Source organism: Hypomesus nipponensis, chromosome 19 (genome assembly GCF_054491055.1).
Source record: "Hypomesus nipponensis isolate SF chromosome 19, ASM5449105v1, whole genome shotgun sequence".
Taxonomy (NCBI): Eukaryota; Metazoa; Chordata; class Actinopteri; order Osmeriformes; family Osmeridae; genus Hypomesus; species Hypomesus nipponensis.
Window position 1 is genome coordinate 11,107,488 of NC_140379.1, and position 15,838 is coordinate 11,123,325.

A 15,838-nucleotide genomic window follows, 5' to 3' on the forward strand; every position below is an offset into this window, starting at 1 on the left:
TTCAGATGTTGGGTTAAAGTAGGCAACATTGAACAGTTGATATTGATTGATTTAAATTTAAATGATATATTGAAGTTTATGTTCTGCATCTGTCACTATACAGTAATTGGAACCATGTTATTATCACGGATCTAAAGGCAACCTTTCAGCAAGATTATGGATTTTTACTATTTGCTTTCTGAGCTGTGCTGTTACCATTGGTATAATGTGTGCTAATTATGTTTTTTTCGCCTCAAATACATTTCACTTAGTTGATTAACGCAATGGTTTCAAACCTGGATAGCTGTGAAGACATGATGTCCCTTTACACTTTTATTGTCAAAAGGTGTTCAAATAAAAGGGTCAAACTGCGATATTATGGTTAAGTGAAAATGCCAATTATTAATGAAAAGTCTTTGCATCTTACCACTGATGCATAAATATTTTTCACACAGTAAAAATTCTGTTTGCTTCCCATCACACAAAAACAAACACCTAGGTTTGGGCACCACAATCAGAATGTTTTAGTACAACAACGTTTGTGAAAAAAAAGTTTTACAGACACATATTAATCTGGTTGATAAACTAAACACAACTGAACATCTAGGCAACCAAAGACAGCTAAAGCACAACAATGATATCTTCCTCTAGAGTCCCTTTAAAAGATAGAATCGGGTTTCAGAGGGCAATATAAAAGTATCATATTTATCGTAAGATTACTTTTAAATAGTTTTGGTCTTGTAATACTTTTCCTTTGACTCACAACTTTCAGACGGACATTAGAGGAAGTTAATGCCACACTTATGATAGAGAAAGAGGAGGAAAAGAAATAGTAGACAAAAGAGGTGGGGTTGAAGGGAGCAGAGGGAATGACCTGGTTCTTGAAGAACAATCAGTAGTCTGTAAGGTTCTGCACATGCGTATATGCGTGCAATGCATGTGTGTGTGCATTTGAATGTACTGCAAGTACTCCTATGACTCTATTATAGTGCAAGCCTCGTACCTGGCTGTGCATGAATTTGAGGTTGATGCCCTCCAAAGTGACTTGCAGCAGACCTCCTTCGCCTGTCTTCATGTCCTGCACAGGGAACTCACCGCCCAGTTCTGGACCTGACAAAGCACATTGTTTCCCCAATAGATGAATAACCTTGGACGTTTGGAGTTCACCTTAATGGTTGTTAGTGCACACGTTCAAGTATATGGCATAGACTTCTTCATAGCGTTCTTATTATCCAGGTCAAAACTATTTAAGAAATTATTGCAAAAAGGTCAAAAGAAAATGTCATAAGCCCTGCCACAGCATTTTTACAGGCAACTCAATATCTTTGTGAGTATTGTTCACATTCACCAACACACCTGGTTTAATGCTCTGCTGTCTTGCTGCCGCTCTCTCCATACTGTCTTTGACACAGTAGTATAGTTCACGACACTTGAAAGAAAACAACAGTTAAGTATGGAATCTGCAGCTCAGGCCAAGAATAGGCAACATTTCAGTATTCAAATAGGTTACTTTTGACCATTTTCCATTTCCACCTGTATTGTCTATTCTGCCCAACCATATTTAAGGCATTCATACGGATTAGAAAAATATATAAATAAAATCTAGATTTTTTTTGTTCTAGCTAATAAGATTTTAACAATCTAAAGGTGTGGAAATGCAGCATACCTTCTTAGTATAAAACTTGTTTAGTTGCGTCTCCTGGCCGTTGCGTCTCCACAGACAGAGCACCTTGGTCTTCGGGCAGTAGGTCATGTTGATTAGCTTTTCGTACCACCAACGCTCGTACACTGTGCCGATATTGCTGCGCAGGACTATGCAGTCATCACAAACCTGAGAAGGACAACACCTTTGATCAACAACAACATTGATCACCTCTTCAATAATGGATTACTGCATCATTTTCACTGTACTGCGATAGTAACCCTGTTGTAAAACATTTGCCTTCGGTTTTAAACCCCTAAAACTACAGACAGATGGTCATCAACCACTACAAAAAGAGCAACGTCTACAAGTTATTTGGAAAGACAATAAATCATGATGATGTTTGCCATGTGCAGTGCAGAATACCTCCATGAAAAAGATGTCCCCGGTGGTATCTGTCCCAGCATGCACCACAAACGTCTGCTTCTTGATATGTCGGCTTCCACTGGGCCTGATGGATAGCTCACGACCATCCTGAAAACAGATGGACACCTTTTACAGACACTTACAAACATTGAAATGCACCCAGAATATATATACAAAAACAATATTTGTTTAAAATGTTGTTGAATGGTAAGGTAGGTAGGGTCTAACCGTTTGAGCCAGTTTATCCAGAGACTCGTTGATCTCCTGGCTGTGGGAGAGGCCAATGTGGGACTTCCCCATCAGACGCCTAACCTTTTTCTTTATGTCATTTTTGGACACCTACACAGACAGAAAACATACTTTTTATGTGGGATATTTGACACGTTTGTATGACTTAGTTAAGTTTGGATACTTTGTTTTGTTGAGACATACACATGAAAGTTTACCTTCATCATTAGCATGTAGGCAATCATGTTGTGCAGTAGAGTAGCCAATAACCTGTCTTCATCATCCTCAAGACGCTTGCGATCATGCTCCCCTAGTGACAGATACCTGTGTGGGAACATATTTTAAGCTCACAATTGTAAAATAGACCAAGCATTAAAGTCTAGATTGACCGAACCTGACATTTTCACTCCATCACAACATTTGACTATGACAGTGTGAAATACTTTGAGCACCTACAAAACAATAATAGAGGCAATTTTGCAGTGGGATAGTCTACCTGTCAATCATCTCCTGAGGTCCTTGATCCATTCCCATTCCTTCCCTCTCCAGCATGACAGCATCCAAGTAAGCGTCTTCCCAAAACTGAACCTGGTCCCACAGAGTGGAGCGTTCCTTACCTATATAGACATAGCAAAAACACTGTCAATGTGTTCCAAATACCCATACACTTTAATGGTCGAGTACAAATCAGGTACTGTCTGCATGTTTTCGTGTGCAAGTCGTGTGCATGTTTTCTACAATGTCTGGGCTTTTCCAAGTCAGAAACATAACTCCCTGTTTCAGTAAACACTTGCAACATTGTACATTTGATTTGGGAAGTGTCAGGAAAGAGCCAATCAGCATGTCAAAGCCCAAATCCCAACAACACACGGAAGCAATGCATGTATCCCAAAGACACAACCAAACATAAACGTCAAAGCTGAAGACTCAGCCCTACTCAAAGAGAAGGTTTCCATGGCAGCATCTTCAAGTTGGTCCCACATGGAGCTCTTGTCCCGCCCTGAGAGGCATTCCCAGGAGGAGCAGCAGGGAGGAAGAGGAGTGGTAGAGCAAAGAGGGTTAGGAGGATGTGAGTGGGTTAAATGACGAAGTAGAGACAGAAAGAAAGACCACAAGATGGAATGGCAATTTCCCCACATACCATTCAGAGCAGTTTTTCAGACCTATCCCAATTTTGTTGCTGTGCATGCATTAAGTTAGTCACAGCCATGATTAGATAGTAAGCATTAACGTTTAGTGAGGCTGTACATATTTTTGAGGACAGCACAATACAACAGAATGCAGAATATACAAAGCAGATAGGGCTTACACAAGAGTCTAAAGCAGTTATTGCACAAAGCATAACAGAAAGACAATAGTTTAAGACCCGAATCAGCAGAACAGATCGATTTAATTTCTTGGCCACCAAGTAGTTCTCCAAATGTTGGCCGGCCTCACAGATTGCATAGATGGAATGTAATCAATGGAGACCAGGGAACAAGACCAATGGCACGATGCAGCGGTTGACTTGCATCAGTAACGGTCTTGAACAGAGAAAAGGACTACAGCTTACCCAGAAGGCCTTCACACAAGTAGATCCTCATGCTGATATCCTCCATTGGTTGGGCAGGGGGTCCCTTAGCTACCACAGGTATGGGTTTCTTCGTCCCAGGCTTTAATTTCTGGGTTTTACCCTGGTGGGGGGGAAAAAAACTATTAATTTCGTAATTTGCATTTTACATGGGACATGTAACATAGGCCAATGATGTAATTACTTGATGTCATTTCTATTTTATATGGAGAGAACTGGAGGATATATGAATGTCCGGTTAATAAAGATAGGAAAAAGATCCATTAACATATTCTGTATCAATAGTGGTACAACATGAGAGGCTGAACTGTCCCACATGCTTAACACATCTCAAGCTATTTGATCTAATTATACTCACAAACACGGAACTTGTTGCCGGGTTGGTTTCAATCTCGCTATCAGAGAGAGTCCCTCTGGAGAGAGCAAGATGGGGAGCAGGCCTTCCCCCGTCCCCTGCAGTACTGCTAAGGTCACTGTCTGCTCCCAGCGTCTCCCCCGAACTGTTACTTATCTGGAGGGGTGAGAAAGAGAATTGTCACAAGGCATAATAGCGACGCATGGACAGGGGCGGACTGGCCATCGGGATACTGGGAGAATCCCCGATGGGCCAACGGGGTTGGAATGGTCCAAAATACCAGCCCACTTCCACTACCAACTGGCCCTCTGACATCGCCAGCATCTCATATTATTACACGTCACAGCTTGAATACGCATAAATTGCTATAAGACCTTTTATAGTTTAGAAACACTGACTGAGCTTTATACTGCTCCTTGCGATCTGTATTCACACATAGTGAAGATTTTTCGAAAATGTTCTGACGTGTCTTCTGAAATGTGTTCTTACGGACTTTGGAAGTTTAACGTAAGAAATAAAACATATATGATGTAATTTCTTTGTAATCATCCAAAATAATGCTAAGTGTATGGGTATTTTTCCAAGTAGGCCATTGACTGGTCGATATGTGCGATGCATTGAGTGGACAACGCGCCGTGTTTTGAGTGGGCCGCGCGCCGTATATTGAGTGGGCCAGTCTGACAGTACAACTCCCGGGCCACTTTTTCCCCCAGTCTGTCCCTGCGCATGGACGTCACATTATAATTATATATCATTGTGAGATCACATGTGATGACTCATTGTTTCCATTTGACACTTTCTATTTCGATAGTACTTTAGATTGTACTATGTAAATTCATTAAACACAGCATGAAAACCTGTAGTCCTGGAGACAAGAAATCTGTAAAAGGCTCAAACCATCTGATCTAACAAAAGAGAACACCAAACGGTTATTATAAGATTAAAAAGAGAGGTTATGAGTCATGGCTAAGAGATTAATGGATCTAAACAAAACCAGAGATAAAATTAAGCAGATCTTGGAGCAATTCAGTGTCTCTGTGTTGGCCGTGCCCTACCACTGTGCTGGCTTCTGAATCCTGGCTGGTACTTCTGGTCAGCACTGCTGGTTCAGAGCTGGTCACTGACTCTGTGTCACTCTTCTGCAAAACAGAACAGAGAAAGATCCAGCAGAAGTACACATCACATCTATACGGATAAAAGGACCTTTTCATAACAGTGACCATACTCAGTATGACAGAGCAGTGAACAACCACGGTACCACAAAATGAACAACCATGGTAGGAAAGGAAGGAAATGGCTTAAGTATGAATATTGTGAAGAAGTAGTCATCAGCAAAAAGTAGGAGGAACCTACCTGAGACCCTGAGTGGACACTGACGCCACTATCTGCACTGATCTGGGACTTCTTTTCCTCTGTGTCTGTCACCTCTGGACGCTGCTGTTTAGCTCCCTCCACTCCTGCAGGACAGAATGGTCAGCATGGCCGCCATGTGTAAATTCCCCACCCGCATACAGTATTTCACACCACTTAAGAAGGGCAATTCTGCTGTACTCAAGATCGAATTAGTTAATGTAACTGTGCAGTGCACGTTCCATTAGCCAAAAAGCTCAAATAGGTACAATGGCCCAATGAGAAATATTAAAAACACCAAATGTATACATCTGAAAAAGCATAATGCTAACTGTAACTATTAGAAAACATATAACAAAAAGAAACTGAGGTAGAGTTTAGGTATTTTACTTTACATTACTGTAGATTGCAGGTTATAAAAAATAACAAAGTTGTGACTATCAAAGACCAAGTGGCGCAAACAAATCTGAATATTAAAAGATGGTTCAAGATCACACTGTAAGAGAACAATAATTCATTAGAGTCAAAGTTACAAGGTTCAAGTACAAATATAGACACACACAGGCAGTTACAGTACATGCAGACAAACTGATGGACAATCGAGATAGCTGGGAGACTTTCTTCTGAATACACATCTGTGTCTAGGAACAGATTTATACGAATTTGCATATAATATATTTCAGTTAGAAAAGCCTTTGCATCATTTTCTTTGACAACTCTGTATGAATAAATTCTGATGCGACTATATTCCTACTCATTCCCTTTGTCTTGAATAACAATTCAGGACATCTCAAATGTCTCTCTAGGTCATCAAAGGATTTGACTGAACAAGGTTTTAGGATTGACATGACTTCATAAAGTTTCACCATACTTCTGTTTACATGACTTTTATTAAATCCTTTATGAACTACATTGAAGATGTTAGATAATATACCAATTCATGAGACCTTGGTTTCAACCACTCACACAGGCATCCCACACTGTCCCAGACCTGCTGTCTAAAGATATAAGGGAAGTTGGTAACCAGTCTCATACTTGGAGAGCATGAAACAGAAAATTGTAAGTAGTTAAATTCTTAGTCACTTCAATTTATTTGGGACCAAACTACATTCTATCATTATTCTATCAAAAAACTTGTTTTAGATACTTGTGCCTGACTTGTTGATTTTACTACCATCTATGCCATCCTCGCTTCAGTTTTGCATAAAATACATTTGCATTTTACCAATGGAGACTTTTGTCTCACAACATAGGGTTTTACTGTTTGTTTCCATTTAAATCCTTTCTGACTTTGTGGCTGTAGTAAGTGCTTTTTTACATATGTACTGAAACTACAAAAACAGGTAAAATTTGGAAAAGGAAGGAAGGAGGGAGGGCTGCAAAAGTTAACAGGTGGTATTTATGTAACACCCCAATCGTTTTTGGTGTGCAGAAAATGTCTTACTCTGTTTTTCCATAGATTTTTGCTTATCCTGGTGCTTGCTCCACAATTCTACCCAAGATGCATTGCAAGCAAGGAGAGAAAGACAGAGAGAGAGTCAGAGAGCTTGTTTGAGTAGGCAGGTATGGAGGATGAGCATTAAAAGAGAAAAACATAAAACAAAATTAACCATTCAAATCCAAAGTCAAATTTATCAACGGAGGATGTTTTGTAATGTCTGTAGGTAGCATCATTTTGGTATGAGAACACAAAAGACTATGATCAATACGATAGTAAAATGGCCAGTAACTGCTATGGAATTAACATTACAACACATCCAATCCTCTGTAGACCATGGTCCTGGAGAACCACACAAAAGAGAAGATAATGATTTTACTCCAAAAGTGGGCTTGAGTCAAGGGGGTGGTGTGGGGGTGATCATGCTTCAGATTGTGCGGATCTCTAAAACCAGGGTGTGCAAGGGAGTTTTTTTTCTGAAGGGGGCATGGAATGAAGGTGACAGGCTGGCCAGCAAGCCAGCAGGTGGAATGGAGCTGTTGCAAAAGCAGGGGTGCAAGTCTCAAAAGACATTCCGTAGAATTGAAGGTGCATCTTTCCAAAGAGTAAAAAAGGGGAGGAAGGGTATTGTGAGGGTGGTCGGGTAAATCTTTCCCCTGTACACAGACCCAAAGTAACACTTGAGAAATAATAGAACCCAAAAGGACAACCAAGTATCTCCCTCTACCCTACTTTGGGTAACTTGGGCAAGTAGGTGGAATTTGTGTCTTTCTTGGGACTGTTTACTGGGGAGTGATATTGTCACCCTCCATGCTTGGAGCAAAGGGTGATGCCTTGCCTAGAGCAGGCCTTACAGAAACCTGCAGTAAAGATGCCGACGGGCACAGACTCTCTACCTATGCACAAGCCTTCTACTGTATCTCCCCAGCACAGTACTGCAGATTTGGGTTCCACAACACAAAACAAAGACATGCATTCAAGGTGCTAGAAAGCAAACAATGAGAATCCACACGAGGAGCTGTAAATTGAGGGCTTGTGGGTTTAACATTCAGTAGGAAGGAGGGGGGGCACAAACACATTATCCAGGCTGGGGTTCTGGGAAATGTTCCACACACGCCTACACCTCTCAAGGCAAATTTGATACCACACATGGAATACGAAAAATTATTTTCTGGCGAATCAGAATTGCTGGTAGAGATTTGGTCTGCAAATATGTGGTGTGCATTGTGTAGTTTGACAAGCACTTTTTGATGTTTTATACCCTACAGACTCAGCAAATGACGCTGTGTAGGTCCAAGTTAGTGGACATTCACGTATGCAATACCCTTTTTTGAGAGGGGAGAGGCTTTCCCCAGGATGCCTAGTTGAACAGAGAGGTGGGCGAGAGGAAAAGGGTTTTGGGTATTGAGCTGGGCAGGGCAGGGCAGGGCAGGGCAGGGCAGGGCAGGGCAGGAGGGGTCCTCTGGAGCGCATGCAAGGGGGTCAGAGAGTAGTACACACCAATAGAAGCAATAAAATTCTCTTCGTTCAGACTCCGGGTGTCAAAGTGCCGGGCACCTTTGCCCGAGGTGGGATGTGTCAGCTGGAGGCGAGGCACAAGCAGCAGACCCTGAGGCCTGGCACCCTCTATGTGGGCCGACGGGCTCTCCTTGCTGCCTGGGCTGCCAGCACTGTCGGTAGGGCTCCGCTTGCGCTTCTCTGGGTCTACCAGGCCACCCAAAAGAAGGGGCCAAAATGAAATAATCCACCAATAAGAGGAGAGAGTAATGAGGGGGAAAGGGGAAAATAGAGTAGTGCAAAGAGTACAAAAAATATTGAGTTTTTCCCGCTGACACCACAATTACAGCGGTGTAAAATTTGAAGATTAGAAAAGAGTTGTTGATATGAACCACTCACAGATAAATAATTACAGCACTAATGATACAAGCGCATGTATAATTTTGTACCAGACATATTTCTTATACTTTTCAAAAAGTAGTTGATAGTACTTTCAAGTTCTTTTTATGAGGTGGATTTCTTCAATATTACCTTTGGTTTGGTAGTGGGTGCGTGCTATTTCCAGTACACTAAAGACGCTGGCCATGCCTCCAAGCCCCGCATTGGTGTAGGAGTGTTCCAGGCTGGAAACTGTGCACTTCAGGATGTCCAACATGCCCTTATACACTTTTCTGCTCACCTCCTAATGAGAGGAACACAGCCAACACACACATAGTAAAAACAAGAACAAACTAAAACCCAATATATCCCAAGTAACATGGACTTAATTTTTGCCCGTAGAAATGTTCTCACCACATCACGGATAACCTCATGTCTGGCATCCTCCTCCGACTGCACGGCTCTGTTCAGCTTACTCAGCACAAAAACACGCAGCTGCTCATTCTCCAGCAGACGACGCACCTTCTTCATGTTGAGCCAGCCTACTCCCTGGCCCTCTAGAACACTCTGGACCACCTCCTTCAAAAACTGCTGGTTCTCACTGGGTTGGGTAAAGAATATTTTTAATCAATCTTTGCCTCCGTGCATACAGTTTGAGAAATAACTAAATGCATACATTCATTATAAAACCTTCATCCGCAACCTCACATACCGCTTTGAAACATCATTACTTATGTGGGAATGTATTACCACATAATAGTAATTACATTGATTGACAGGAATACCCACTGTTATGAGCCTGATTACATATGTAAATAAAAACAGTCCCTTCAGAAAGTATTCAGACCCCTTCACCTTTTCCACTTTTGAGTTTTTGAATAATTCATTGTCAAGAAACAGAGAATTATGTTACACAAAACGTCATGTTGGCACGGCCGGGAATTGAACTGGCAACCTTCAGATTACTAGCCCGATTCCCTAACCGATTCCCTAACCGCTCAGCCGCCTGACTTGGATATATTCGTTTGACATTTATACATAAATAGCCTCTCTACCTGGTGTTATTGGCGCGGCCTTGGGGGGAGGGTGACTCTCTCTTGACTGTGGGACTGTGTTTGATGACAGAGGACTTCTGGTCTACAAGAGCCCTGGGAGCCCGTGCACCTTCGGAAGGGGGTGGAGGAAACATTTTATAAATACATGAGGTGTACATGCAAATGAATATTAACTTTGAGTAAAACACCTGCCAAAAGTTCACTGCTCCAAAAAATAACTCAAGGGGACACACTACTGCAACTACAGTGCATCAAAACTGGATTTGCTGCTCATGGCTCTATAGCCAAGTACAACAAAGTACAACACAAGTACAACAAAGATAAAGACGAGGAACACTCTGCACACCAAGTAAGGACGCACACGCACACACAGCTCATCGATATCTAAATGTTAAAGCTAACTAACTACAGGTGAAGGACACATCCAACAAGACATCACACACAGGAGTCAAAATGGCGCTGTGTTGGTAAAATCACACATTGGCAGAGAACAGAGAGGACAGGTCAGATAGAGGAAGGGTCTGCATGGCAACAAGACCAGTTATGTGTCATGCGGAAGAGACAGCCAAGCAACTAAAAACTTGAGGATAGAAAAACACATTACACTGGTGTTTCCAATCACCTTTTTGAACGGCTGGATCACAATCACATGATTTAACCATACTATGGCCAAAAAAACAAGGGCACCATTTCGGGGTTGGGCCCCAGTTAAGCCTCAGTTTAATGACTAATGATAGTAAAGTTAAAACCGATAACAGTGGATACTGTAGATACTAGGTCTACAAAGTATGTTTTAGCTTCACGAAAACTATGATGACCATTACAAACAACATTTCTTGATTAAGTAACCTGTAATCTAAAGATATGGTGCCCAGCATGCATCCCAGACTCCTTATGTTCAATAACAAAAAAAGGTATCTTTATTGAGCTATAATGTACGTTATAATAAACAAATCGATGCATAACTTTCCACTAGACCGGATATGCTGTTATATCATATTCCTTACAGCATTGTATGAATAATGCCATACCTTCCTCCAAAATGTGTTTCTATTGCACAAGGTTGCAAGACCTGCTTTCGCTGACATGGTGAGAGAAGACCTACTTATATTTGTGTGTTAAATAACAGTGTCAAACATATTGGCATCCTGGAACAAATCACAGCTATTAATGCAAGGATTCTGCAAATCATTTGGCTGCAAATCATTTGGCTCAAAAACGACACAGTATTATCTTGGCACAAATTGCACAGATTATTGTACGATAACATTATCTTAAATTGAAATTGTAAAAAGGGCCCAACCCCAACTGTACACAGTGGATGGATGACTTGATGAAGTTAGTGGTTGGGGCAACAGTCACCGTGAATAATGAAAGACAACAGGATGACTGGAATGTGGTGCTGTTATAATTCCTCTATGGTAGGCTACATGACAGGTGACTCAAGAGGGTGGGGGCGTGAGAGGAGAGTGCTGGAAGATGTGGTTGACTGGCTTGGAGAAGCATGCAGCTCACGCAGTCAAGGGGGGAACCCACCTTCTCCACTCCCCGGGCCGGCCTCTGTTATTATGTCCATTAGAGAATTTAGCCCAAATACTGGACACAAAACCCAGAATTAGTTGCAGCGGAAAGAGATACAGAGAGGGACACCGGCCGAGACAAAACCAGTCCAAACATCAACCCACAACAAAAAGACACATGCTTATACTGACTGGGTGTGATAAAAGGGTTGAGTTTAGAGTGGGACAGGTAGAACAAAGGAAAGACATAAGAAATGAAAGTGGAATATGCGCAACATTATTTGGAGACATTGGATCTTCAAGTGTTAGGACCAGTTCTCATATTGCCTTTCAGATTTTCTTTTCACTTCCTTGGGACTGTTAAGCATGGATTTAAGTAAAACATTTAGCTAAAGGCCCCGTCACACCATAACGTTCTGGTCAACGTTCTATGACGTTAGAGAAAACGTTGGTAATCGTCCATGGTCGCTGGTATAGCGCCAGAAGAGCGTTGTGTGGACGCTGGTGACGCTGGTAATCGGCGGAGAATGCTGGTCCAAAAGAAACATTGTGCATTTTGACAATGCACAAAAGTTCTCATGTAGACCAGCGTTGTTCAACGTTTCATTTCAAACGCTGGATAACGCTGAAGAATGTTTGTGGAACGTTTGACTAACGTTCCACGCGTTTGGTTATCGTTAGTCAGTCGTTACCCTAGCATTACTTGGTTGTTATTCGTCGCTTGCTTTCGTTTTCATCGTTTGCTTTGTCACACGTCGTCGCGCGCCAGTTTTTAGGGGTGTCTCACTTGGTCGCTGTTACATGTTCCTCATGCGTCAGTCCCACGCTCGTCATGCATTACAATCACACACCAGATGTGTCCACCTCGCCCTACAACGCTCGAAATTGAACGATTAGAACGTTAGAGAACGTTCACCAGAACTTTATGGTGTGACAGGGCCTTAAAAGGGATTTGTAGTGCATTATAAGAGATGCTTTGTCATCTCTCCAAGACCAAGCTGTGTGGGAAGTAGATTCAGACAGCTTAACTTAAACCTATGACGCAGTGTGAAAATTCCTTCTTTTCAATATGTACTCTTGCTTGAACAAGAGGCCTTTAAAGTTCTGCATCACTACCAAAAAACTTGTCTGAATAAAAGCAGGGAATTTTAACAGAGAAAAGGGAGCGTCACCGAACAAGACTAGCAAGGGAATTTCCATTCTATCTCAGATATATACATCCTATAATCCCAAAGTTCAGTGGAATTGAACAGGATCCCAACCATTCTGAAAAACACCACATTCAAGAAACTGACATCAGTGCAAAAAGAGTCATTTGTATGACAATTAAAAGATCTGTAGTCTATAAATGTGTGCATCATAGCGCATCAAAAGGACTCCAATCAGTCACACAAGGAGGAATGATAAGGGGACAGAAGGAAGTGTATAGATATACTGTACAGGAATAAACATACAGGTATATCTACTTCTTCACCCACTGGGAAAGGAGGTGCTAATATCAGGGTCAAATTAGGGTCTAGTCAAACAACAAACTACCACACCAGACAATAACATACCCGGGCTTTCAGGGCTTTCATCTGAACAAAGACAAAACACATGACCATCAAAGAAACAAAAAATTGCTATGGCAGCTATTCCACACAGGATGGAGCTATTGAGTTATGAACACATGCATCTCTTTTTTCTCTCAAAACTGAAACGTAAACATTTACAAAAGAGACCATGGAACATTATAAGTCTAAATATTTGAGAGAAAGATCTAACTTTGTCAGGTGCTCAATATACCCCTTGAAAATAGTGCCATTATATTCACTTTGCAATCCAGAGGGGGGACATATTCAAGCTGAAAAGAATCATTGCTACAAACCTTGCTCCGTTTCTTCCTCAACATCAAAATAAAAATATTCTTTTGGAGTATCAAATATAAATATATAAATCAAATTGAAAGTGAACAGAATGAGGAAAAAGACAAAAAAGAAAGGAAGTGAAGATACACGTTGAAGGCTAAATATGCTAAGAACACTGTCAAAGATCGCTAATGTATTCCTTATACACATCTGAATCTGAAAAATCTGAATTGAAACATGAAGAAAGGGAAACAAAGCCATGTCTGAATGCCAGTCTCTCTTTTCAACACCTGGCAGGTTTACTATTGGAGCTGAACATGCAAGTAGCCAACTGCATTGCTCTGTAAACTATGTATTTGAGATTTAGAGCCAAAGTTTATGTTTTTTTCTTATTTTGAAGGATTGTCTGATGATGATAAACAAAATAATTTTGTTACTATCCTTTGAGTCTTGAAAATGTATTGCTTATAATGGATGTTTTGATCTATTGTGGAGATAAACCTATAGGATACATCAGCTAGAGGGCATATATACAAAACGTAACTAAAATCCATGATAATGGAGATTGTAGCTGGAAAATTATTTCAAATTGGAAATCTAAATACAGCCGGAATACCTGAATTTTAACACCTTCCCTAAAGTGTGCACATACATTAATCCACAAAAGAAGGTGAACAAATGCACACTGAGGGAAGGAAGGATAGACACTAATCGGATATTCCACAAGAAAGAGAAAAAAAAGTGAGTGGAGATCACATGAGATGTAGCAAATCCAATTGACTGGGTCACTGTACCTTTGAGACTGGGGAAGGGTGTGGCTTTCTCTCTTGCAGCCTTGTTGGGGATAGCTAGGTTGGAGAGACTAAAACTGGTGCCATGGTTCTTGTACAGGTTACCTGCAGCAACAGGGGGAGTATCAAGACGAGTTTGAGAGTAGAAAATTACGATGGACCATACCAATGAAAACTAATTTTGAGACTTAAATTACAACCAAGGGAAAGGACACTCACTGGCAAAGGACATGAGACCCCCAAAACCATCGCCGCTGTTGTTTGAGATAGGGGAGCTGTTATGAGAGTCACCTTCTCCATCAGACTCTCCTGGAAGCCTTAGACTGCTTGGGCGAAGTGGACGCTGGGCCCTATAAAACAGACAGGGTTGTCAAGGTAGCCTGTAACCGTAGTGAACAAAGAACTACAAGCCCATTTTTTTCTCTCTCTCAAATATGCAGTTTTTTAGGGCAGAAAGGGAAGTGTAGGTGTGTCGAACGCACTTGTTGCCATTAAGGTTTTGGTTAAATCGAGGTGTGTATGACTCTTCTTGCTCTTCTGATTCAGGGTCTTCTTCAGCAGGGAAACCGTATTGGGGCTCAAAGTAGGGATTGTCATATTCTCGCTTCTTAGTGACTGAGTCCACAGCTGTAGAGTCTGGGGTAGGTCGGGAGAAGGGTGCACCACCCAATACCGGGACAGGGTTCTGAAGAGCAGCACTTGCAGATGCTTCCATTTCCGCTTGTTCTGTTTGCTCCTGTTAATGAAAACAGATGATAATCTATTATTTCAAAAAAAAAAAAAAAAAGGAAATGTCCTTCTAATTACAATCTATAATCTTTTTTAATTCTTGGTTGGATGATTGTCACTAACGTGGTTGACTCCTTGAATGATTGTGCTGGGGCTTGAGCTGGCTGTGGTACTGGAGCTCGAACGGAGAGGTTGTCCATCAGACGGCTCGGATGGTCCATCGCAGACCTCTGAAGCACGATCTGGACCCTCTCCTTCCTTGAATTCCTGGAAGTCCTGAAACTCTACCTCGCTGGCATCACCCAGAGCCGCATGAGTCGGGGGATGTACGCCTAAAATCCCGGAGAAAGACATTTATTTCCATTCACAGAAAAAAGATGACAGGATTATTAAAGGTTAGAAATCCAAACAAATGTGCACATGGAACATTTATAATTTACACATCAAACACATGTATTTAATATTTTCAAATGTTACTTTCTTCATTGATCTAGTCACAAGAGGATCTGTGGTCTACGTGGTGGCTCTTGTGATGGCTCAAAGCTTTAAGACAGCTAATGGCTGAAAGATACTCACTTGGTGTGTCTCCCTGGATGTCACACTTGATCATTTCACTCACTAAGTCTCCAAGGGAGGAGTAGGAAGAGCTGGAGTCATCGTAAGCTTCACTGTCGCTACTACCAAGACAAAAACCTTGTTAAACCCAATGTACTTAAAAACAACAAATAATGAAAGACAAGCTTTACAATGGAGTGCAGGTCTGGGTCACTTAATGTTTGCAAACACTGTCAACTACTTGAATGCAATGAGCTAAGCTAGTTCAGGCATGGCACTGGGGCAGCGTGCGTCATCCGCTCATTACCACACCGTGTTGGCCAACACAAGCCCATTGGGCAGCGTCTGATAAGACAGCATTATTCTGCGCGGATACACACACACACCCCGGTTGTTGTATGATCAGTGCTGCTGCCGCCCTCCACCACCCCCTTCTCCCCCTTGCTGTCTGTATGTTCTATCCATCAGGGGGATTATA

At 41.7% G+C, this 15,838-nt stretch overlaps 1 protein-coding gene across 12 annotated transcripts in view; it reads right to left on the minus strand.

Moving 5' to 3' along the window:
- Positions 1-15,838, minus strand: part of madd (MAP-kinase activating death domain) — a 37,473-nt gene that overhangs the window by 6,140 nt on the left and 15,495 nt on the right. For 4 of the 12 annotated variants that reach the window (XM_084681533.1, XM_084681525.1, XM_084681529.1 and 1 more), the window contains 21 exons: positions 15,382-15,482; positions 14,929-15,137; positions 14,559-14,812; positions 14,296-14,426; positions 14,080-14,181; positions 9,919-10,027; positions 9,278-9,464; positions 9,017-9,167; positions 8,489-8,692; positions 5,554-5,657; positions 5,256-5,339; positions 4,204-4,356; positions 3,828-3,948; positions 3,213-3,275; positions 2,772-2,892; positions 2,494-2,599; positions 2,276-2,386; positions 2,048-2,155; positions 1,646-1,810; positions 1,336-1,408; positions 983-1,089 (listed from right to left, as the gene is read on the minus strand). In XM_084681533.1, coding sequence (XP_084537659.1) covers positions 983-1,089; positions 1,336-1,408; positions 1,646-1,810; positions 2,048-2,155; positions 2,276-2,386; positions 2,494-2,599; positions 2,772-2,892; positions 3,213-3,275; positions 3,828-3,948; positions 4,204-4,356; positions 5,256-5,339; positions 5,554-5,657; positions 8,489-8,692; positions 9,017-9,167; positions 9,278-9,464; positions 9,919-10,027; positions 14,080-14,181; positions 14,296-14,426; positions 14,559-14,812; positions 14,929-15,137; positions 15,382-15,482 — 2,764 coding nt within the window. The remainder of the gene's footprint in view (positions 1-982; positions 1,090-1,335; positions 1,409-1,645; positions 1,811-2,047; positions 2,156-2,275; positions 2,387-2,493; positions 2,600-2,771; positions 2,893-3,212; positions 3,276-3,827; positions 3,949-4,203; positions 4,357-5,255; positions 5,340-5,553; positions 5,658-8,488; positions 8,693-9,016; positions 9,168-9,277; positions 9,465-9,918; positions 10,028-14,079; positions 14,182-14,295; positions 14,427-14,558; positions 14,813-14,928; positions 15,138-15,381; positions 15,483-15,838) is intronic. The other 8 variants (XM_084681534.1, XM_084681530.1, XM_084681523.1 and 5 more) reach the window with 4 other exon arrangements.